Source organism: Eptatretus burgeri, chromosome 7 (assembly GCF_056783735.1).
Source record: "Eptatretus burgeri isolate ZD-2024b chromosome 7, Ebu_testis_v1, whole genome shotgun sequence".
Taxonomy (NCBI): domain Eukaryota; kingdom Metazoa; phylum Chordata; class Myxini; order Myxiniformes; family Myxinidae; genus Eptatretus; species Eptatretus burgeri.
In genome coordinates this window covers 45,570,017-45,596,040 of record NC_140967.1, presented here as the reverse complement: position 1 = coordinate 45,596,040, position 26,024 = coordinate 45,570,017, and the positions used below count along the sequence as shown (strand labels likewise).

General features: G+C 44.2%; 1 protein-coding gene across 1 annotated transcript in view; it reads right to left on the bottom strand.

Annotated features, from left to right (window-relative positions):
• LOC147023159 (protein MTSS 2-like) overlaps window positions 1-24,615 on the bottom strand; it is a 71,001-nt gene extending 46,386 nt beyond the window's left edge. Inside the window, exons 1-8 of the mRNA XM_085888300.1 lie at window positions 24,253-24,615; window positions 21,806-21,867; window positions 20,054-20,127; window positions 10,117-10,201; window positions 8,739-8,830; window positions 7,882-7,956; window positions 7,695-7,706; window positions 6,935-7,092 (exon numbers count right to left, since the gene is read on the bottom strand). Coding sequence (XP_085744426.1) covers window positions 6,935-7,092; window positions 7,695-7,706; window positions 7,882-7,956; window positions 8,739-8,830; window positions 10,117-10,201; window positions 20,054-20,127; window positions 21,806-21,867; window positions 24,253-24,324 — 630 coding nt within the window. The 5' untranslated portion in view covers window positions 24,325-24,615. The remainder of the gene's footprint in view (window positions 1-6,934; window positions 7,093-7,694; window positions 7,707-7,881; window positions 7,957-8,738; window positions 8,831-10,116; window positions 10,202-20,053; window positions 20,128-21,805; window positions 21,868-24,252) is intronic.
• Window positions 24,616-26,024: the final 1,409 nt, after the last annotated feature.

Sequence of the window (26,024 nt, the reverse complement as noted above, 5' to 3'; positions counted from 1 at the left end):
CTAAGAAAAGAGCAGAACGTGCAATAATAGTTCAAGCAGAACTAGAAAGGCTTCAAATTATGAAGGAGCTTGACATGGCACAGGCAAAAGTAAACGTCTTTCACGAACTCAAACGTGAAGGGAACTCTCTCCCAGATCAAAGACATAGACAGTCATTGCCCGATATCGACAAGGAACAGTTCGTTGAAAATTATATCCGCAATCACTGTGTAGCGGATCAGAGCTCAATAAACTCGGTCATCATTCGTATGGTGAAAACAGCAATTCAAATGCAGAACCAGATTTAAGAAAGGTCATTCTACCAGACCGAGAAACATCTAACCGGAACAGAGCCAGACCTCAGAATCACAAAGGTGTGCCACAATCTGAAAATGAATCACGACAAAATCAACAAAATGCTTTTGACAAAGAACTGTGATTATTTCAAATTCAAAATGAACATTCCTTCAGCTTGTCACATGAGTGGTGTCTGGGAGCGGCAGATACGATCAAGACGGAGCGTGTTCGCTGCTCTGATACATCAAGCCGGTCACCGACTTGACGATGAGCTGTTGAGGATGCTGATGTGTGAAGCCGCGGCCATCGTGAACAGTCGCCCCCTGACAGTTGATAACTTGAATGATCCCACATCACTGAAACCCTTGTCACCGAACCAGTTGCTGACATTGAAGTCCAAAGTGATTATGCCACCTCCAAGTAACTTCCAAGATGCCGACTTGAACTCCTGTGAGCGATGGAGAAGAGTTCAGCACCTGGCAAACCAGTTTTGGACGAGATGGAAGAAGGAATACCTTCAGAGCACAACTTCAAGACAGAAAATTTGAAAGACGAAAAGCTGACACGTAACTACTGGCAGATATGCCGAGTTATGGAGATCCACCTGGATGAAGATCAGCATGTCCGCAAGGTTAGGCTAACCATTGGTAACAGATCGCTGAATGTGAAAGGTCTTCCTCTTAATCCCTCTGTCTCACTTGAACGACCGATACACAAGCTTATGTTAATCTTTGTAAATGATCGTTGTACTTAAAGTATACTGTGCCTGTTAGAAATTAGAGAAGCTAATTTGAGGAGGTATGTGATGTCAGTCATGACATTTGTCGGTTAGTAAAGATTTCCAATATCATTAATGTTCTGAACAGATGTTCTGGACACAGCTCAGAAGGGATGCAGATGCATTCTGGGAAGCCAAAAGCTTCGGCTCTCTGCGAAGCTTACATCATGTTGTAAAGCTAATACTGCATTGCAATGTTCATACCTGCAAAGCTAACACTGTGTTGTGAAGCTTCATATTGAGGTTCATATTGAGCCACGAGGCCATCGGTACGACGAGGCCCATTTGACATTTTTTCTACATACAAGCACTACTCGTTTAGGAGGATTAAAGTGGTCAGTATATCTCTCCATGTTGCTAATTGTAAGACTTCATGTCGTAAGAAAGATTGCAATGTATTTTCTACGCGTTTTCATGTAAATGCGTTGCACGTCACGTACATTCATGCCACTTGCATAACGTGTTTCGCCGCCATTTGAGGTCTGTTTCCTGTTTGTTTGATTTATTGCATTTGATTTATAGTGGAACTGTCATGCATTTCTGAAGTATTGTCGTCACAAAACATCATCATTCCTTTACAGCATCACGGAGCCTTCGCAGAACTTTACGAAGCGATTAAAGAACTTTCTCGAAACTTCTTTGGGAATGAATAAACGGCCGAAGGCTTCTGTATGAACACTACTCCTTGTGTCTATATCTGCGTACGACATCCAATGAACCTGTGATACTACGAGCACTAAAACCCTAATGGCAGATAAGCGCTTGCTGCCGTTAAAATGATATTGAAGTGTTTAGTATTGTTAGCACTGTGCCTATGGTACTGCTTTCTCATAATGCCCTTGTCCAACTTATGCAGTTATGACAAGCACCTCCAAGAACTTTAGCCTTAAGACAAAGAAAAAAAACAAACAAAGATCACGCAAGGGATACTAAGCCTTTATCCATTTCCTAGCTTTTCTATTCACACCCTTCCCTTTTGTCTTTATCACATGGTTTATTTTCCTCCAAGTCATGTAGATCACACCATTCCTCCACATCGTCCTGTTAAATTTGATAAACAAATGGGGCAAATAAATCACCATAATACAACTGTATCCTTGTCAGAGCTGCATTTAACCATCCTGCATTCATTACGATTCTACATGAAGAGACCAATAAATATTGTTCAGAATCCCTCTATCTTCCCACACTTCCACCCTCCCCAACCTCATAGTCTTCTTCCCTCCACCTCCACCTCCACCTAACCCGATTACACCCAATCTTTCACAGCAATCTCGTCGGTCTAGATAGCATCTCAATATGCAAAGCCCACTCGCATCCGCTTTGTACTCAAACTAAACTTGAGAGAATAAACAGCTTTTGAAATAAAATAAAAAAGTAAATTTAATTAATTAGTCTTCTCCATATTCTCAAAATAAAAGTTCGTTCATAAAAGTTCAAAATAAAAAAAAATTGATAAAACCTCAAAAGGAGAGCGTGCGCACGCACACACACACACACACACACACACACACACACACACACACACACACACACACACACACACACACACACACACACACACACACACACGTCATCCCAAAGGTCCCGTCACCAAACCAGTAACTTTTAAAGTAAAAGGTCTAGATGTTCACAAATCTACGTGTATACCATCTCATTATTTACTGACATAGCCTGGTGTTGGCTTAATGGTTAAGGTGGCTGGCTTAAGATCTTAGGGCCTTGAGTTTGAGCCCCTGTTGTGCCGTTGAATTCAGGTGGGTTAACTCAGCCCGTCATCCTTCTGAGGTCGACAAAATGAGTACCAGCTTACTAGTAACAAAGACATCGGCAGCACAACTGCACTTCCAGAAAATGATGCAATCAGCAGCCACAGGCTGCATATGAAACAACAGCAATATTTACCGATATGTCGAGTAAATATCAAGTTTGTCACAATTTGTTCTGTTTCAGGAATTAAAATAATGGCATTTGGACCTGGCAGAAAGGATCAGTAAGGAAGAGTTCCAAAGTCTTGTTAAATTCACAGTGATGCAGAAGTAACAGTCACCCATTATAATTCTTCTTAATAGTTCTCTGCGGTTGAAAACTGTTCATCGATGGGCATCATCGTTTCTGGGAGCAAAATGGATATGCAAGACAGACCACGTTTGAGTCGGATGATGCGAGGCGAGATGATCCACATGAAAAATGAAATTTGTACATAAACTACAATGATGCGAGGACAATATCACTCTTCTTGTTTCAAGATCGGCATATCACGATTCAAGAACTAGTGACAAATTTGGGAATACAAAGTGAACAGAGCATCAAATTAGAACTGGAGGATCTGGGGAAACGAATGCCAATTGCAAAATGGGTGCCACACGTCCTCACAGAGGAGCATGCACTGAACCAGCTCGCTCTGTTCTTCAGCATCATTGGCATCTTTCAATCAAGAAGGTGACACTTCTTTGCATTGCATCATTGCTGGAGACGAAATCCGGTGCCACAACGACGCAGTACCGATGTCTCCTTCAGCAAATTGGAAAGAGCAGACTTCCCCATGTTTGAAAAGGCCAAACACTAACCAGGAAGCACGAAGGTGTTTCACATTACTTTTTTTACGATCACGTTTGAATATCGTTAAACATGGCAGTTTCATAGGGTGCACCAGTGAATAAATATAACTAACAATACGGCTTTACGTGATCAGCTGAGACCTGTAGTGTGCCGAATGACACATCCAGCCATTCTGAAAGACACCGAAGAGGTCAACAGTCACATCTGCTTCGCTCAGGTGGAACCTCTGATGGGATCAGAGTTGGTCGACCACAGGACAAAGTGTATTGAAGAGCACGGAATTACGTAGAATCACATTCATGTGATACAATGTCTGTTGTATAAGTTAGGTGACAGAATTTTTGGGATGACCCTCAAAGAAAGGTTGGACTTTTTTTTGACAAATGAAATTTGTACATAAACTACCTTCCCACTTCCTAACTACCATTTCTCCCACCTGCAAAACCAATTAAATAATATAAGGAAGTCATTGAAAGCCCTCCAACCTCCCCCTTTCCTTCCTCGTACATATGTAATACATCGAATATACAAGTCAAACTGAACTAAAAATGGGCCTGAGAATTTGTCCACATGACAAATTTATTTGTAGGATGTACCTTCTGTTTCTTTAATTGATCCTTTTCTCAGCTTAATCCTTTTATTTTTTTCCAACTTGAAGCTAAGTTTTGACAAGAAGAACTACAAACTTAGTTGAAACCTCAAGAAGGCCTCACGTCACAATGTGGAGAGGCTGCATCTGAACTTACACCACAAGTGCCTAAGACTGCACGCATCCTGCCACACTCTACGATTCTCAGGCCATCTTATGGAGTATCTGGGATGGTGAAAACCAATCATGTGTGCATTTGGCTTCAAGTTTCTGTGGGGAAGGATCAAGGATAGCGATGTCAATTTACCCCTTGGTGAAATGTCTGGAACAAACAGTTTTGATCGGTCAACAGCTACCCCTCCAGTCCCCAGGATAACCATCTTCAAAAAAACATCAAATAGACCAGCCTCGGTGGCGTAAGAGTCTGGGAGGTCGGTGGTTCGAACCCCAACCAAGTAATAGCAAAGACTTTTAAAATGGTACGTGCTGCTTCCTTGCTAGACGTGAAACATTTTAAAAGGATATAGCATGGACAAACAACCATAGGTTGGTAATAATAGTGCAGGCTTTGATGGGCCGAATGGCCTTCTCCTGCATCAGAATTCCTTGTTATTATTCGTACTATATAATGTCCACAAGCCGGTGCTACAAGAAGCCAACAGCACGTGCTCTATGATGCAAAGCTCTCGGATGCATTGTCTGCATAGCACTTGGATAAAAGTAGAAAGCCCCTTTATGAACGTTTGGGTTACGGCATCCTTACTGAAGAAGTAAAGTAATTATGATTTGTCTTCAAACACAAATCTTGTCATTCCCAAAAAACACATTTGATCATTCAGTAAGGAGGGCACTGTAATCGTACCATTTCCAAACATACAAAAGGCAATCAAACGTAACTTTTTAAAACTCAAAGTTTCCAAGTCCACCTGGTATTTCTGATATGGTGGAGTAACATTGATAATGGAACACTCGTTTAATCACCAAGTTATGTAACGAACGACACTTTTAAATGGAAAATATCATTTTAAATCTATATAACAAATGAAAGAAATAATTTTGGGGGAGATTTGAAAAAAATAAAATAAAATAAGACAATTCAAATCCGTTGAGGCATTCGGGAAGACGTGATGCTCTCATTTATGGCAAGTTCATTAAATGCTATTATGGCCGTACGGCATTTGCAAGTTGAACCAAACAAGGTTAAATGTATAATTTTTCTTTTCTTTAGGCAATATCACAATGGTCTTTGTACTCACAAGCCCCAAGGAGAGAGGAGATTGGGATCATATTCTGTACAGAGCATTGGTGCTGCCTAAGCAGTCTCCTTGGCTATTGGGTACAATCCTGGACGGGTCGCCACTCCGACACAGTATACCAGCATGCTGGCACTCATTTTGCCAACCTCGGAAGGATGACAGGCCGAGTTAACCCCACCTGGTATTAATTCAACAGCTGAGCGGGATTTGAAATGAGGACCCTAGGATCCCAAGCCCACCACTCCAACCATTAAGCCAACACCAGGCATACAAGCCCCAAGTGCTGAGGAAAGCACCCTTTTTGAGTGTGGAGAGTCCTAGTGTAATTAATTTGTGGTATGGTTGTTGTATCTGTGTGTTATAATGAGCCCAGCATACAGTGTTTGTCGAGCATGGATCTAATGTCGATAAAATAACTGAAAAAAAAAAAGATTGCTGCCTCACAACTCGAACATGTCCACAAGTCCAAAATGTTAATTAGGGGTCATCACCTATTTATAACATCTGCACAGGGGAGGGGGGAGGGGGGAAAGGGTAGGGAGGGCTAAATTAAAGGAATTAAAATTAAGGAAGCAATTTACAAGTGAGGCAACAATACACCCTCTGTCATTCTCAGTAATTTCTTGATAAATAAAACTACTTCGAGCCTACAAGGCCTTTGTCAGAAGCACAGTGCTCTCTCCTAAGGACTGGTACCCCAACATCACATCTGCCTCTCCTCGTGGAATCTGCAAAAATCACTTACTTTTGTTGGAATCTCCCATGAAGCACAAGGCCTGTTGCTCTTAATCGCAGAAAGGTCAGTGACCTTCCTTTATTTATTCGAATCCTGTTCTTCAATCTCGTTCCCTCTGTTCTTTCAGCCCTCCGACCCTCCCCAGCTCCTCCATAAGTATACGTTCTTCCAGTTATCCCCCCCTCCTCCTGGTGAAACTCCCAAAATTCAGGCTCACTGCACACCTCAACTTTTTTTTTTTTTTTCCTCCTCACATTTGCCGAACCACCTCCATGAGGCTGTTCATTATCACCTTTCCCTCCAAGCCTTTAAATAGGTGGTGTACTACAATCTCAAGTTATCCCCCATCACGACATACAATATTTTCTACCACCATTAACAGTACCTAACCCAATCCTCTTACTTGCAGGTTCTGATGTTCCTTCCCTTTCTCTCTGTTTGTCCTCTTTCCTGTTCATTCATTCATTCCCGTTTGCATCCAATTGTGGTCCCCCAATCCAATGTCAGCTCAATGCTCGTTTTTCCCTCTGTCATCTCGCTCTTTCACGAACAGTAGTATGCAAAACAGTATGCATTTCAGGGACTCCTAATACAAGTTCTTTTCTTTTTTTTTACAACATGTCATCCAAATAAGCGATCAATTGAAAAACAGCTCCTGGAATGGGCGGTTCGGCCAAAAGCTCAAATAAATAGGGCGATTTCTACTACAATTATACATGCTCAGACGTGTCTCATACCAGCACAGAACGAAACATGTGCACGAAGGTACAGTATCGCCCTCTTTCCTCAATCAGTGCTCGGCGGACCGCACGCTTCTCGGTCTCTTCAAGCAAAAGGTACGTGTCAGTGACTTCCTGCATAGCAGAGCCCAGGACCGGGCCCATCTCTCCTCTCCCTGCACACACAAGCACAGTACCGCACATGCTTCAGAACATGCTATTAACTATCATGGAGAAAGTTTAAAGATAAAAGTTTGAAAAAAAATAAACTGCAACCAAAATGTCAAATCTTACAACTCTTCAAAATAGCTTTCTGCTCTGAGTGATTATATATATATATATATATATATATATATATATATATATATATATATATATATATATATATATATATATATATATATATATATATATGATCTTGCAGACGGTTTATCTTCCCATTTTCATTTGTTATGCATGTCTGACAACAACTAAAGCACACCACACATTTTCCACTGGAATTTGGGAGGACATTCCATAGATGCAGAATGAATCTACCAAATGTCATGAAAAGCAGATGGTTTTGGTTTAGCGGGAAGCACTGTGGCTTTTCCCTTTGTACACAAGATACATCCCATTTCGGCACTCAGCAATTCCATGGCTCCCACACGAGTTACCTCGGAAGGTTTGGAAATCAACCAGCAAGTGAGGCATTAGGCAAATCTATCGTTACAAATGCATATCAATAAGACAAGCAAAGCTGGGAGTGGAAAGGCATGCAGAATGTGTCCGGGCTCACCAAAAGTCTCGCCTGCAAGGAGCAAGGAAACAAGGAACAGGAGGAAAGGATTAACATGACTCATACTTTGCAAGTCACTTTATACTTTATGCTGATGCATAACCACGTAAAAAGTGAAATCTCAAATACATTCATGATTACTCAGCCACGACTCATGCTCAGGAAAGAAAAACTGCAGTCAAAGTACCTTTCTTTGCTTTTTTCTGCAGTCTGATCGTATCCGTGGACTTCTTTTTGATATCCTGCCGGGCCCGTTTGTACTCTTAAAGGTCACACGGCAGAGTAAGAGAAGGGGTAGACACATGGGAAGGGGAATTAGATACATTATACTTAGAACTTATTTTCATCTCTCTACGAGGTTTTTCGATAGCTGAGCAAGTTAGAAGCACTGGTCTATGGCTCTCAGGTCAAGCAGCCAATGCAAGGATAAATTTAACATCATGGAATGCAAGATCAATCTTAAGGCATTTCCCCAATAATTTCTGAATGTAATGGCTAGAGATTAAATATCATGCAGAATAAATAAAGCAAGATATAAAAGCCACCAATCGATTTACTGACCAGTGACTAATCAACAAGACATTGGGGGCACCAATACGAAACATATTCCACAAGTTACAAGAAATTCAGCTCTTAACAGTCGCCCATCCTTACCTAACACATGTTTCAGGTTAGCAAAGCAATCCCCACCTGGTTGGCCCCAACTCAGGCCAGATGCATGAGAAGAGTGCAAAACACCCGTAGGGTATGGGGTAGAGTGGGGGGTGGGGTATTCTCACCTCAAAAAGAACAGGGTATGAACTCGTAAAATGGCACGTAAAGCACGGAATCCAACGTGAAGTATGACAGCCTGTGCTCTACTGACCATATTTCTCGAATTATAACCTGCTCGTCTTTCCTCCACCCCATCAGGGTACTATGACTGGCACCCTCCCCCCGATGAAGTAAGGCAAAAACAGTATGCATGCATCTCAGTGGAGAATGACCCTCGCACAACACAATGGCACTCAAGTACCCCCATCACAGCACAGGACTGTGTCTGACCTTTTGCATGTTCCTTATCCATCTGGTTGGTCATCTTCCGCCATTCTTCCAGCCTCTCCTGCAGGGGGCCGATCAAACTGCCTGCGAGAGCTCTGAAACAATGCATAATCTTTCAAACAAAATATGCCAAAACATTTACAACTCACAATCAAGAGCTTTTATTATTTACATCTTGCCAATTCACCGAGCAAACATTCTTTAGATGTCACAAAGTTCAGAGAACAAGTCAAATCGTTAGGAATGCACAATATCTTTGGAGAAAGTATAGATGTATATAGTGTGTGTGTGTGTGCGTGTGCGTGTGCGTGTGCGTGTGCGTGTGCGTGTGCGTGTGTGTGTGTGTGTGTGTGTGTGTGTGTGTGTGCGTGTGCGTGTGCGTGTGCGTGTGCGTGTGCGTGTGCGTGTGTGTCTTTTTAAATCATTGGTGCTTTTATCAAATTTTCAGACATTTTCTGTATTATTAGAATATGGAGAACACCAATTAATAATTGGGTCAAAATGTCAAAGGTCAAAGTCAGAATAAATGCAAATAGCCCTCATTAGCCCAGCCACCGCTACACAGGGAGGGATGGCGGGTTGTTTCGATATTTTTTAAACCATTGAGTTGCAGTGTGTCTGTGCAGGCCATAACTCTTTTACCATCAACTTTTCGATAAACCTTGATTAAAATAATATGGAGAACACCCGTTCAATAAAAATTTACATTTTCTTCAAGTTTAGTTTGAGTGCCAAGCGGACACGGACGGGCTTTGCATTTTGTGATGCCTTCTCGTTGTTTCTGGACTCATCTCCTGAATAAAGCTTCGTTTTATCAATATGGGGAAAAAAAATTTCCCAGGGTGAGTAATTGCATAGAAAAGGAATGCGACGGCATTGGCTGTTCTAATAAACTCACCCGCTGAAACTGCACCATAAGATTCCAGGGGAGTTTATTATCCTGCCGGCACCATACACAGCTCACACCCACAGGCTGGCAGGCTGGCATCGTGTATGTAAACACTTGCCAACAAGGCCAGAAATCAAGGCCAGAAAACACACACTGTACTTTTACTTTCTGCCTCCTTCTCAAGTCCAGCTGCCAGCTTCTTACAAAGCAGACTTTAGTAGCTGCTGGAAGGATGTACCACACAAGTTATCCCATTATTGTTCAGCACTGGGCCTTTTACCAGAGTGAATATACATAATAATAATTAAAAAAAAGTGTTTCGAGTGCTGCGGCCTTGAAAGTTCAGATAAAAACGATGGCTGAGCATCAACAGCTGATGCACTTGGACCGAAATCTGCAAGTGTCCATCTGGTACTGCACAGGGGATGATAATGGCCAGGCCGATATATGCGTGTGCATGCGCTTGCCTCCCCAGGTGCATCCCACACTCACTGAGTAAAGAGACCCAGCTTGGTTTCAATGCTTCGATGTCGCAGACACATCCGGGTGAGGGCTGATCCAATTTCTCGAGTTGCTCCTGCGGCAAGATTCCAGGCACAGAGCTATCACGACGAGCAGAGTTACACCGCGGTGACTATTCCCTGCCATGCCACAAAGCATGACCGCAGACACCTCCGCCCTTCATTCTCGACTTGTTTCACAAAACAAAAGCAGTCCAGTAAAAAGAGACAGATAATAGCAGGCAAGGATAAGGTTGGGGACGGAGGGGGTTCGGCGAGCCGGTCAGGAGTAATGGCCACGCTGCTGTGAGTAGAATAGGAATGTACATCGAGGCAGTATGCTCGTGCTTTCAAAGGATCGAAAGCGCTGACACGGGCCAGCAGCATTATCAGAATGTGGCAGTGCAAGCAGACAGATAATCTGCAAAATGCTTCACTTTACAAGCCTTGTACACCTCATGCTAATAATCCTCACATGAACAAACAAATGTCGTGATTTTTCATCAGTCTTTAAATGCTTCGTTTAGCTTCAATGATGGCGATTAAAGTTACACCCGATGGAAATACAAAAGCTGCCGTGGAAAGATTCTATCGGGAGCGGACGTGCGTGCTGCGTTCCACTGGGGATGTGGGGTTTGCAAGGAATGACCATTTCAAACATTTCCTGAGAATACTCCCAGAAGCTCATTTCTCCAATAGACAGCATGCTTCCCATCTGGGGTACTGTCTCTGCATCTATACTCCCCCCCTCTCCCCCCTCTCCCACCCGACCTTTCCCCTTTTTGCCTCGCTGATGAACACTTGAGCATGACAAACGTCATAAACCACTGCATCAATATAAACTTTTGTACATCCACATGACCATCGCACAATGATCATTTCGGGTGATGCTCCACGGTTCTGAAAGATTGCCGATTCTTTGGTCGTCCAGAGAGGATAATGAGCACAAAAATCATTCCAATCAAAACACGCCTGCTGGAACTTGTCCTCATTTTGGTCCACCTGTCAAATTTTGCGTTAAAAATTTCAGCCGCGTTGCCTCGGTTCGAGCAAGTTTGGGCAAGACCCAGCACACCATCAGTCTTTCCGACATAATCAGGAGCTACGCTGTCTGTCAAGACACCCACTCGTTTCCTTGCAAGAAACGTTTGAAGTGATGCAATATTACCGAGTTACACAAATGATAAGGTTAATGCGTTAACTAATTTTTTGTTGCACTGCACGATGGTTAAACGGGACAAGCATGCCGGCGGAAGCGAGGCCTCAGTTCGAATCCAAAAATTAACCACTGGGCTATCCCAAATGTCAAGTCCATCCTTTTCAGATTTGTAAGAAGGGCGCAACAACAACAACAACAACAACAACAACAACAAAAAAAAATCGAGGCAATGGCTTCTCAACTGCTCTGGAGAAAGGCCGGCAGGGTTTTGGCATGTGGCCCACATGCCTGGAACCGCAGCTCCCCAGCTTTTCGGCAATGACTCAGCAACTGTAATGTTTTCTGTTTGTTTGTTTGTTTGTCTCTTGAAGCAATGCTCTGGTATGATGTGATAGATTCCCAAGAATATGCTTCAATGCAACAGCAATCCCCATGTATACGGCAATCCTTGGTATCCATTTGCTATGAACTATTTCTCCCTTAAAAGTCCACATTGCATACGGTTAGCCCAAAAGTGCCTCGATCGACAGGATAACCCATTAACTGTCGAAATCAGAATACTAAATAAATTGTCAGTAGGGCCAACACCAGGTTGTTTTTTTTTTTTTTTAAAGCACAGTAAACGGATACGCTGAATTGCCTGGAGAAGTCGCCACACGGCAATCAAAATAATTTCAAGAAACGTGTCAGTTCCCCCCAAACATGTGACTGCGTGTCCAAATCTAACCCCGGTTTTGTTTCCCCCCCCCCTCCCCACAAACTAAAGTAAAGTTTCAATCAACAAATATGTGGCCCGAATATCCGAGCAGTTTTAGATTCCAATTTTCGCTTTGCCCACTCATCAAACACCAGAGAAGATTGCATCTCTTTTTATATTAATTTGATAAATCTGTGTACAAGCTGTTCATTGAGCTTAAGGCATCGTAGACGATTCATAAAAGTGACGAGTGTGATATCAAGCAGAGGGGTGGCAGGATAGCCTCGAGAGGTACGCACACTGGACTCAAAGCTGTCTAGTGTGGGTTTGAATCCCGATTCCCGACCCAGTTATAAACCGTCATCCCGGGGTTTCACGGGCAGGGCGATTCATCAAGGTGTGTGCAGTGCCGTCCCTCGGATGGACGTTAAATTGGGAGCTCCGTCTGCAGGCATCAGTTCAAGATTCTACGGTGGCCTTCGCCAAGAGTAATTATTATGCGAGCCACCCACACCCTGAATCAATTACAAATTCCTGCGCTAACCTCAGACGAACGTCAGGCCTGGCCAGCCTGTTCATGAAAGACTTGGACCAAGCTTCCCCAGGCCAACCCCACAAGATCGTGAGAATAACTGCGGCCGTTAAAGAAGAGGAGGAGTGTTACATCAAGCAGCTGAGACAAGAAGCGACCATTTTGAACCACCAGGGACGTTTCAACGTCCACATTCCATGCGATACCTAGTTACTTAGTTTAATCCAACGTTGGGTATCCATTTATAAGAGCAATGCAATTTAATTTCTACTTGTGTAGTATAAAAGGCAGAATAATGCATGTACAAGATGGGGCTGACAGGATAGCTGAAAGGTTGCGTACTATCCCTTGAGCCGTCTCATCTGGGATTGATTCCTGACTTGACAATAAACCATCATCCTGGTGCTTTGCAGAAGAGTCGGCGCCCTTCAGAGGAACATCAAGCCAGGTGTCTGCTCACATTCGCTGGTGGATGTTAAAGATCCCACTGTGCTTAATGAAAAGAGCAAGCCATTGTGGACCTTTTCCCTGAACCCTGGATTGTGGACTTGTAATCATGCGTTTCATGCTGAAAAAAAAAAAAAATCAAGGAGGAGTCAAGTGAGATTACAAAGAGGGAGGCAGAGCGAAGTATGAAATTTGTGGTCAATTAAAACATCAATCCTGTTGATTGGTTGCACAAGATGGTGAAAACTGCCCATTTCGGCTTTGCCTATTTCATATTAAAAACTAGAGGGGGAGCACTCGGTAGAGTGCAAAACCTCCGCCGCCAATACTGCTGGGTCACTCAAGTGAACCCGATATCCTATTCATTCAATTTGACATCAACAGTGCTCACAGAGTTATAGTTTGCAACTTTCCCTTTTACTTTTAACTTTTACATACTCAATTCATTCGTCATAACTAGATTCCTTGAGACAGAAATTGATTTTACGTGGGTATATCCACCTGAAGTTCCAAAATCAGCCGCAATTATAATCTTGGCATGTTTTTTTGTTGGAAATCACTTAAAACATGTAGAAATGCAAAAAAAAAAAAAAAAATCAAATATTTTTTCAAAATGGCCAAAACGGATCACACTCTACTGAACCACGATTGAATAAACTAAACTGGATCGACGCGCATGTAGAAATGCCCAAAAAAAAAAAAAAAAAAAAAATCGAAATTTTTTTGAAAAAAAGGTTGAAAAATTTTTTTTTTTTCTCTAACAATTTTTTTTTGGGGGGGTGGGGGTTGGAAATCACTTAAAACATGTAGAAATGCAAAAACAAAAATTCTAATATTTTTTTCAAAATGGCTACCATAGCGGCCATATTGAACTTTAGACCAAGTCCAAAATCTAATGGCATGATCCTTGGACCATACCTAACCCCCCCACCAAGTTTCGTCGAAATCCGTCCAGGAGTTTTTCCGTAATACTGTTCACAAACAAACAAACAAACAAACAGACAGGGGTGAAAACAGTAACCTCTGTCCATCTTCGATGGCGGAGGTTAAAAAGCCAAACTGCACCGCTTCCTTGGACACGAGTGCGAATATTATTAATTTTTTTTTTTGGACGAACGGTCTTCTACCAACATCACAATGATAATCGTTGACAACGGGTCACCGACCTGGATTCTCAACGTCATTAGCCAAGTGCTTAGAAGGGAACACCAAACCGGGTATTAAATAATTGATTTTCCCCAAACAACAGTTGAGAAAGCGCAAGTTTACCGCCGTCGTAAACAAGGCGAGGACGATGTTTCTGCTCTGAAGGGAAATGCCAGAAATGTCAGCCTCACAGTTTTCCCACGGTGGTAAACTTGCACTTTCTCAACTCCTGTTTGAGAAAATCCATTGTTGCTTTCATCAACACTATCAAACGTCTTTATCAAGACCAGTGAGTATTCCTCATCAGTCATTTAATATATCTGCAAATGGCTGTGTGGTCACAGCGGCAGTCCAAAGGTCTACTTTTGCAAAAAGTTACCATGGGATCTCTTGCATTCATCGTCACTATTGTGGAGCAGACGGCAATTAAAAGACCTGCTCCACAATACAGCACATGTAGCTCAGGTTATACCAGACTGGCAGATCTTGTAAAATTCAACCGTGCTAAAAATGTATTCACGGAACAAACACTCAATCATGATAACACCTTCAAATGAGCTATCTTGCTCACCTAAACAAAAGGGCTTCACCAAGTAGGAATGAAACCTGGGCCGCAGTGGAAGGAATGCTAAATCGTGACCATCAAAAATATCGCCAAAATTGTTGTTCGACTCACTTAGGGTTTCATCCCAGGACTCGATGCTCCAGAATTTAGGGAAATCATGTCCTCAGACCTTAGTAGCGGCAGCAGTAGCAGCAGGGTTGGTGGCTCAGAGCATGTATTGTTGGACCAAGCCTTTCAGAAACTGGCTGCCAGGCCTGACATTCGACTGTAGCTGGTTAGGGGAGGAACTTGGAATGTGGTCAGGGGACCAGTGATTCCTCACCTACTTTGGATCTTCAACGTCGACAAGCAATCAATGCTAATAGATGGTCTTCAACTTAATGACCCCATCTGACGGAAGGCACACTTTTGATGAAACACCCTGCCTGTGAAGCACCGATCCGACTTTATAGTTGGATGGGGGAATCAAACTCAGACGAGATGGTTCAAAGATCAACCGGCTAGTTCTGCTCCATCCTGTCAGACAATCATGTCTCCCAATTCAACAAGCCAGATGCATCTGAAATAGCATTCATTAAAACGATGCAAATTCACATGACGAATGCACACTGCTTGCTTGGCAGTCTATGGTATGAGCAAATAGAGATTGCTTATCCGTATTAACGATTTGGGTTGGTCTCGGTTTGTCCAATTGGAACTTGATCCTTCAATACAAGTGGTTAATCGACACCAATGAATGATTGTCATATCATATGTAAGAGGCATTAAAAACACCACATATATCTGAAAAAAAAATTCTTGCTTGTTCGTTTCATTTTCCTATTCCACATTTTTATTCGACCTCCAGTTTTTTCATGAACAGGAAAGGTTTTTGGGCATTTTCTACCCTTGCTGTTATGGTTCTATTGAGCCTTTTAAAAAAAGGGATTCGATACTTGTTTAAAATTTCAAAACTCTGCTTCATTTTGCTGAGAGCTCGAGTACAAAACAGGAATTGGATGAAATTATTTGGTGCCACTTATTGAGCTTTGTTGAGCTTTCGGACAAGCGCTGGCAATCATCTTTCGCAAACCAACGTGACCATTGTGCAGCACCCTTCTTTGATGATCGTCTATGGTACTGGCAGATAGACACCTCATCGATTACTTCATTCTCATCCTCCGATGTACACCTCCGCAGCATACTAAAATATGCGATTTGGTGTCTATGTATCTGTCTGACCGCAATACATTTGGTCATTACTTTTCCAATCTCAACCAAACTTGTCGGGAGGGGGGGGGCTAGTGGGCACACAGCGGAGGTTGTAGCGGCTCAATTTCCCCCTTCCCAAAGGGGGTTTTCTACCTTGGACAAACTCCATCTTAAGGTTTACAAATAGCTTATCGTGGCGTACACAGATAGGAAGTAAAAATTATTATAACGAAAAACTACAGTATTTAGTCAATTCTGTCCAACGTACGACTTACCTTTTTTAAAATCACTACTGTTGTTTAACACTAAATTCAAAGAAATTTGGAGGAAACCTGACATCCTTGAGGATGCTTATCGTGTCCCCCATAGACGAACGGACCACGAGCTAGGTTACAACTCACAAAGAACTTTAGCTAATGAAGCTGCTTAAATGAGTCTTTACGCATGAATGGTGTATCCCATTGTCTATCCGATTTTTTTTCGAGCCATCACATTATATGTGTACTGGTTATGGATTGTTTGTAATTTATATATTGGGGCCTCGGATGACATTTCTCCCAACCATGGATTCAAGTGCAACGTGCGATATTGCATCAAACAGACTTACAGCCCGATTGTGACCTTTATTCGACACATAACCCCATTGCTAATGGTCGCAGGCATTGTTCAACACTCTTCTGGGGGAAATTTGGAGAAAATTGGACGGATACATGTGCATTTCCACATGGGCTGTCACAAGTCCGCACCCCTACTGGAAGTAAAAATCTATTATAACAACAAATTAATAAATTCCATTCAATGATAACAGCACAATAATATCAACGCAATTACAAAATAATAATAATAATAATAGTATATACAGCGTTTTTACAGCTATTTTTCCCTGCTAAGCAGGGGTTAGCTTTTTGCGAGCTCCATGCAATCATGGTTCCCTTCTTGAGGCAATGCTTTTTTTTTATGGCCGGATGCCCTTCCTGACACCAACCCTGGTCGCCGCTTACGACACACAGGGATATGGTACACCTAGATTCTAACCGGGGTATACACCGGGAGCAGTACAGACTGGTACTCATTTTGCCAACCTTGGAAGGATGACAGGCTGAGTCAACCCCCTAGTGTTAATTCAGTGGAAAACGGGGCTCAAACTCAGGACCCTAGGATCCCAAGCCAGCCACCCTAACCACGAAGCTAACACCAGGCTCAAAATAATAATAATAATAATAATAATAATAGGATGAACAAAAATATTAATAATAACTTAGTAATAACATCGAAATAATAATACATGACCGAGTCTAAAGCATCATCGGCTAAGTGAGTGTGAAAATATATAATTAAGGCGAAAAGGACTTTGAATACAAATGTATCTCAACTATGTAGATATGCACATACACATGAACCCTCTCCGCTCCCCTTGTCCCAACCCCTGGCCACTCCCCGAAGGAGTGGGTGTTTCTAGTCAACTCAAACGCTCGCAACACTACAACTCACTGAAACTGCTATCCCTTTGAGAAGGTTTATTAAATAAATAAATACATTTCGAGTGCATGGAGGAATTAATTTCACCAGCTCAGCCAGCAAAGCAGAAGTTTAAAATAAATAAATAAATAAATAAATAAATAAGTCAGCAACTGTGTCACAACTGAGCTCCTGTTTATCAAACTCCCCACTGTAGGAAGGATACAAACCACTCTTCCCTACCCCTTACACAATTACAGACCACAAGGCAGAACAATATATGCTACCTGCTTGGAGATGACAAGAGCACCTCTTCTGATAAACCTTCCTCTAAAAAACAAAAAAGGTTCACGCTGACATGTTCACACGATGACACTAAAGGAGAGAGAGAGAGAGAGAGAAAAAAACCCCAAAAACATCAATAATAATTTTTTTTAAAAAGGCAAAAATAAATTATTTTTCTAAAAAAATAAAATAAATATTTTTTCTTTATTAAAAGAATGCCTTCTGCTACCGAGAGTCTCCCCCCTCCCCACCCACCACAATTAATTTCACTCAAGTGATGAAGCTACTGATAAAATTGCAACCATATCGTGACGAAAGAAATGATGACGGCTTTCGGTCACAGCACGTCAAAATCTCAAATTAGTCCGATATCGTGACCATGACCATGACAAAATGCCAGGGAGCGAAGATACTCGTTACAAAAGAACCACTCGTTGCCCGACGAGCTGAACAATCGCCTGCCCATCACACGAGGGTGCAATCTCGGTGGCTTGCTGTCAAGTTATTACAACCCTTAATGCCAGAGAACGGATCCCGAGACGTGCAAATTACACGATGAGCTCAGAAAAGCCAGGTTCATGCAGGAACCATTCATTATTCCAGCTGTCAACATTCTCTGCAACGCTAAACCTGGTAGGAAAAAGGGAAGCGCTGACATCCGGACCCTGTATCACACACACACACACACACAACACCGACAAACATGGCCCGCTCGCTGACTTTAAACTTCAGCACCTCAATCGAACAAATTACACCTCCATGACCAAGAAATGGATAGCACAAAAAATGCTGCAAAAAACGCTTTCATTGCACAGGGACAAGCTGCTTTATGTGGTTGTATCACTAACAAAATAAACAAACAAACAAACTGCATGATCCATGTAATAAGAGGTCGTATGCAAAGCACAAACAACTCTCAACTAGAGATGCAAATATGTGCAAGACACAAAAACAAGGTTAAAGCACGGTCTTCAGGAAAGTAGAACATCTTTACGACACCGCAAACACACCTTCTCATAGCATATACTGCGCAGCCAATCGATCATATCCAAAAATCAAAGGGGAACCAAACACAGATCACAAATCATGCACATTGAAAGGGTAGGGGGGGAGGGGTTGAGGATTCTTCTTCCTCAAGGGCATCCTGGGATCTTTAACTAATGCTTGCAGACAGGACAGCCAGTTTAACGTCCATCCGAGGGACGTCACACACGTTGATGAATTACCCCACCTGAGAAACACTGGGATGACAGTTTATACCTGGGTCGAGATTCAAAGCAAGACGAGATGGCTTCGAGGCCAGTGTGCGTACCTCTCTTGGCCATCCTGCCAGCTCGATCCTTTGCCGACTCGATGCAACGAAATACAACCAAGTAAGATTCCACGATCAAAATGAAATATGGCGCCGCAAGCTTCAAACCAGCGAGTATGCTTTGGAAGACTCCACTTCAACTCCAAACAACCATGGGGACACAGGGTCACTCAAAATGCAACGTACTCGCCATTAAACCGACCAGTTTGGGTCTCATCTGCAGTCGGGTCGGTGTTCACTTAAGCTGCTGCTCCGATGCAGTGCCAGCAGGAGGCACGGCATCCAGAAGCAGACCGTCCTTCGCATGGGCACCTAAAGCCGGCTGTTCCTTCTGCATTTAGGTTGTACATCTCAAATATGGCAAAGTATTTTTCAACAAGAACAACAGCGTACTGGTTACCCTCATGCAAATTTCTCACTTTGGAATCGACTGCAGCCACCTTAACGACTCCAATTAATTCCACATTCTTGTGGAGTTTGTTGGGGAAAGTTTTTGGCTGGCCAACGCCTTTCACAAACTGGCTGGCCAAGCCCGACGGTCGACTGAAGGCAATGTGGGCAGGAATCCTGGAGGTGTTTTTCAGGCTGCCGGCGATAACTCGCCTACTCTTCACGAAAGGCCACGTGGGATCTTTAACATTCACCACCAAATGCTAGCAGACAGGACACATCATCCAAAGAACGGTGCGTTTTGTGATTCAACGCACCATCTGTGAAGAACTGATCCGACAGTCGGTTCAGGAATCGAACCCAGACTGGGATGACTCAAAATTAAGTGTGCTACATCTGCACCATCCTGCTGGACTAAATTTCCGATTTGGGCATGAACTGTATGACTAGCACTTCCAACTCAGTACGAGTGCTCTGATGTGCATGGATATGGGTGAGGCACGAAAGGCCAAATGACTTCCTTCTGTGCCAGTGTCCTTGGACTGTACTTCCTTCTGCAACTCGGGATGTTAACTTTAACCCCATAGTTGCAGTTAATCTGTGAAAAGTGAATGAGTTTCACAAAGATTTGTCAGCAAAAGGCAACATCTCAAGGGTGTGCCTGTTCATGCACAAAAAGCGGAAACGAGAAAGGGGGAAAAAAAGGAATAATAAGGCAACTCCAGTGATGGCAATCACGCAACTCACCTCGTGTGTTGGTCGCCATGTCTGCCACTTTTTGAAAGGAATCCAAGAAGGCAACTGCAGCCACCAACGTCGCCCTGAAAAGATCATCGACAATAAGTAGTGGGCACCAGCAACCAAGAAAACAAGAAATGCATCACTTGTCATGCAGGGGAGCAACTGCACCATTCAGGCCTGCATAGCAACTGCAATGGCTGCACATTGTTGAGTGAAGTGATTTAGTAGGTGCCGATTTAGAAAAGAAAGCGTCCAAGCCAGAATTCTGATGTTAAAGATACACACAAAAATGTTAGAGCCATTTGTGAGGTTATTTTTTTGGTTTTTTTTTTTTTTACCTCCGTTACTGAAGGTTAAGGAGGTGATGTTTTCACCCCTTTCTGTCTGTTTGTTAATTGCCGGAGTCCTTCGGATTTCGGCGATTATGTTGGTCAGTTGTGTGTGTCATTCTGTGTGTGTGTGTCTGTCCGTTTTCCCTGTAGCAGCCACACCGTTTCAGCGATCATGACCAAACTGGGTACAGACGTCGGCCATGGTCCAACTTAGACACTTGTCGTTTTTGGTGAATCTCAGTCAAAGGTCAAGGTCAAGGTCACCGAAAAACCGAAATTCTTATTTTCGCAATAACATCCGCTAAAATGGTCGTATCGACTTCAAACCAAATCCAAAATGTGCATCTTCCAATTCTGCATCCAACCATATGTCTCATTGGGGAGTCACACCAACACCCTTCTTAGCGGTCGGGGGTCGAATGTCAGGGGGGGGGTCGGGTCAAAACTTTGAAATTGCGATAAAAACGCCATTTCAAGTCCGAATGACTTCCAAGTTATGATCATGACCAAACTAAGTGCTATAACTCATTAAACAGTAGCACGATTGACTTATAAGAACCAAATTGATTTCCAGGTTTTTGTTTTTTCAGAGGTTTTTTTTGGAGATATGACAAAGTTATTCCGGCAATTCCTTGCTCAACGAGCAATTTCATTTGTTCGTTTGTGTGCAGGATATCTCAAAAAGTTGTGGACGGATTCGGACAAAACTTGGGGGACACATTGGGTGTGAGATGAGGAAGAATTGATTAGATTTCGGTGAAGATCTGGATCCGGATCTGGATATGAGAATTATTTAATTTATAAAATAATTCTTCATCATTGAGACATCGGGCCAAAAACGATATGTTACTGTATGGCATTATACTTCAAAAATGTATTGGGCCCGATATGTTCTCCTGGATCAGGCATTACAGAGCGGAAGTATGCACTCTACCGAGTGCCCTTCTAGTTTTTGTTTGTATTAAATCTTTCTTTGTCGATGCTGCAAAATATGAAAAATAAATGAAGAAAAAAAATAAGAATGGGAAACTATCTCGTGAGCAGGGCAGGCATAACATGTCCAAGGGTGGATTACCTTTAACCAACGACAGTCACATCAACTGGAAAAGCAGCTCAGTTCCTCATGAACCGATAAGTAAATAATAATATAATACAAACTCCTGTGCAAGGAACTTCTATGCAGGAGGAGGCCATCAGGACCATCAAAGCATGCGCTGTAATTTACCAACATATGTTTGTCTGTCCATGCTCTATCAGTTGTAACTGCCGAGCGTCAAAGCAAGGAAGCAACACGTCCCATTTTGAAAAGTCTGACCCGGCTAGGTTCGAACTTCGAACCGCTGACCTCCTCGACTCGGACCGGACGCTCTAACCATTACGCCACCGAGGTCGGTAAATAATAACAATACAACAATAGCAAACTGACCTGAGCTGCGTATGCAGCTTGGATGCCTTGCTGATGAAGTCCTCCCAAACAGGGTAGCTCACCTGTAAGAAGCAACACTTGTTAAGATTTGAACCCACATGAGTAAAGGTTATAAAGTTTGAAATTAGAGAATCATCTATAAATGCATGCATGAGCTCCTCAATTTAATCGACAGACATCAATATATTATTCATTCAGTGAAATTTCATCACAATCTGGATGGATTCAAAAACTTCTTTTATTTTTCTTCCAGTTTTCTTGCAGCAACAACCATTGTGACAACCGGGATTGGTTATCATGGCATATATAATTTGAGAAGGGTGTTTGTTTGACTTTCAAGCAGTAAGCCCTCCTGAGCACCTGGAGAGGATGAGCTGAAAACTGCTGGTTGTGCTCAGGGTGATTTGTGGGGGGTAAAGAATTTCGTGTTGAGAGTTGAGAATGGGGGTCGGACCCCAATTCTGTCTCCATACATGTGTATGTCATAAGGGCCACAACGGTGGGAGGGGGTATCACAAGATATACGTCTTTCCTGGGGAAAATAAACACTCATGTGCAGCCTTGAGGCTGCTGGTTGGATCATCTGTGAGGGATGTGGCTGTGCTGCTTCTTCTTCGTCTTCTTCTTCTTCTTCTTCTTGTGTATGGCACCTTAGCTGCAGGGGTAGCTATCATTTCTTGAAACCGTGACTGTGTCGCTGATGCAGTGCCCCTCTACCAGTACACACTGGCACTCATTTCGCCAACCTTGGAAGGATGACAGGCTGAGTCAAACCCCAGGTGTTTTAATTCAGCAGCCAACGGGACTTGAGCTCAGGACCCTAGAATTCCAAGCCACCACCCTAACCACGAAGCCAACACCAGGCTCTGCTGTGCCGCTGATAGTGCCCCACCACCTGTACATCCATTGGGACCATACTCTGTGCAGAGTGTTGGTGCTGCCGAAGCAGAGTCTCCTTGACTATTGGATACAATCCTGGATGGATCGCAACTCCGACACAGTGTACCAGCAAGCTGGAACTCATTTTGCCGACCTCAGAAGGATGACGGGCAGAGTCAACCCCACCTGGTATTACTTCAACAGCCAAGTGGGATTTGAACTTGGGATCCTAGGATCCCAAGCCAAACACCCTAACCATTAAGCCAACACCAGGCATTCTACCAGTACACTAGTACTCATTTTGTCGACCTCGGAAGGATGACAGGCTGAGTCAACCCCACCTGGTGTTAATTAGGCAGCCAATGGGGCTCAAATTCAGGACCCTTGGATCCCAAGACAGCCACCCATACCACGAAGCCAACACCAGGCTTCTGGGGGGGACGGGGGGGGGGAATGATAAAAGTTAATAAAAAAGTTACTAAAAGGTAATCCAACTGAGCAGGCGGAGTAATATGCAACAGCGAACAGCCTATTCACCGCCCCAAGAGTTTACGTCTCCCCTTCAAAAGACAACAATGTCCGAAACGATAATAATTTTTTTTATTTTTTAAAGCATCGTTTTTGTAAAATACAAATCCCGTGGGTTCGAGTTGGACAATTACTTGGACTCAGCACGTTCGTCTCACAAGCTCGAAATGTTTTCATCACGTGGACCTGAACACAGCACACGGAGACTGGGAGAGGTTTCCCATGGCGGAGCATGACCGTAAAAGGTGAAACTGTCCACAAGACAAAACAATCATCGGTTACGGTGAAGGATCCCGGCGGGCGGCACCATCATCGTTATTATTATTTAAATAAAGCACGAAAACCGTACGGGGAAACGTACTGAGAGACGCCACGACGTGAAGAGCAAGGAAAACGCTCCTGATCAAATCACACAGTTACTAAGTGTTGTTACAAATCACACAGTTACTAAGTGTTGTTAACGAACCTTCGGTTATAAACAAAACGATAACATCGACAGGGAAAATTACTCCACATTACACTTCATATCTCTCCTCAGGGACTCGATATCATCTTCACGCAAATCTCCTTCAGGTCCGTTACCATCTCCGTCTCCTTCAGGTCCGTTACCATCTCCTTCTCCTTCAGGTCCGTTACCATCTCCGTCCCCTTCAGGTCCGTTACCATCTCCGTCCCCTTCAGGTCCGTTACCATCTCCGTCCCCTTCAGGTCCGTTACCATCTCCGTCCCCTTCAGGTCCGTTACCATCTCCGAACCCTTCAGGTCCGTTACCATCTCCGTCCCCTTCAGGTCCGTTACCATCTCCGTCCCCTTCAGGTCCGTTACCGTCTCCTTCCCCTTCAGGTCCGTTACCGTCTCCTTCTCCTTCAGGTCCGTTACCATCTCCTTCTCCTTCAGGTCCGTTACCATCTCCTTCCCCTTCAGGTCCTTACCGTCTCAGTCTCCTTCAGGTCCGTTACCGTCTCCTTCCCCTTCACGTCCGTCTCCGTCTCCGTCTCCTTCAGGTCCGTTTTGTTTTACTTGTGGCGCGACTCGTCTACCTTCATGTCGCTCATGACGGCCTGGAAAAGAGAACCCAGAGCTCCGCACTCCCGCTCCATCATGCCCTCCATCACCGCACCCAAGACGCTCCAAGCGGTTCACGACTCGTCCACGAGTCGCCGTTTCAAACGAGTCTGCTCTGAAACACCCTGAGGGAGTCACGAAACACCCTGAGGGAGTCACGAAACACCCTGAGGGAGTCACGAAAGGAAAGAGAGGACGCGTCGCTTCACCGGACGATCCCACCCGGTTTCGCTCCGGCCGCAGTTAAACCCGAGAGGAACCGCCCCGCCGCTACCAACCGGATCAAGGCACGAGGGGCGAAACGATGGGATGGGGCACTGCAGGATAAACGTGGAGGGGAGGGGGATTTAGTATAGAAAACGGGGAGGGGAAGTTAGTATAGAAAACGGGGAGGGGACGGGGAGTTAGTATGGAAAACGGGGAGGGGACGGGGAGTTAGTATGGAAAACGGGGAGGGGAGGGGGATTTAGTATAGAAAACGGGGAGGGGACGGGGAGTTAGTATGGAAAACGGGGAGGGGACGGGGAGTTAGTATGGAAAACGGGGAGGGGACGGGGAGTTAGTATGGAAAACGGGGAGGGGAGGGAAGTTAGTATGGAAAACGGGGAGGGGACGGGGAGTTAGTATGGAAAACGGGGAGGGGACGGGGAGTTAGTATGGAAAACGGGGAGGGGACGGGGAGTTAGTATGGAAAACGGGGAGGGGACGGGGAGTTAGTATGGAAAACGGGGAGGGGAGGGGATTTAGTATAGAAAACGGGGAGGGGAGGGGAAGTTAGTATAGAAAACGGGGAGGGGACGGGGAGTTAGTATGGAAAACGGGGAGGGGACGGGGAGTTAGTATGGAAAACGGGGAGGGAACGGGGAGTTAGTATGGAAAACGGGGAGGGGACGGGGATTTAGTATGGAAAACGGGGAGGGGACGGGGAGTTAGTATGGAAAACGGGGAGGGGAGGGGGATTTAGTATAGAAAACGGGGAGGGAGGGGGATTTAGTATAGAAAACGGGGAGGGGAGGGGATTTAGTATAGAAAACGGGGAGGGGACGGGGAGTTAGTATGGAAAATGGGGAGGGGAGGGGGAGTTAGTATGGAAAATGGGGAGGGGAGGGGGATTTAGTATAGAAAACGGGGAGGGGACGGGGAGTTGGTATGGAAAACGGGGAGGGCAAGGGGGTTAGTGTGAAACGGGGAGGACAAGGGGGGTAGTGTGGAAAACAGACAGTGGAGGAGTGGGCATGTTAGTGTAGAAAGCAGGGAGGGAGGGAGGGGAGTGTAAACAGGGAAGGAGGGGGAGTGTAAACAGGGAGGGAGGGGAGTGTAAACAGGGAAGGAGGGAGAGTGTAAACATGGATGGAGGGGAGTGTAAACAGGGAAGGAGGGGTGTAAACATGGAGAGAGGGAGTGTAAGCAGGGAAGGAGGGGTAGTGCAAACACGGAAGGAGGGGAGTGTAAACAGGGAAGGAGGGGAGTGTAAACAGGGAAGGGGGAGTGTAAACAGGGAAGGAGGAGAGTGTAAACAGTGGAGGGGTAGTGTAAACAGGGAGGGAGGGGGAGTGTAAACAGGGAGGGAGGGGAGTGTAAACAGGGAAGGAGGGAGAGTGTAAACAGTGGAGGGAGGGTAGTGTAAACAGGGAGGGAGGGGAGTGTAAACAGGGAGGGAGGGGAGTGTAAACAGGGAGGGAGGGGAGTGTAAACAGGGAGGGAGGGGAGTGTAAACAGGGAGGGAGGGGAGTGTAAACAGGGAGGG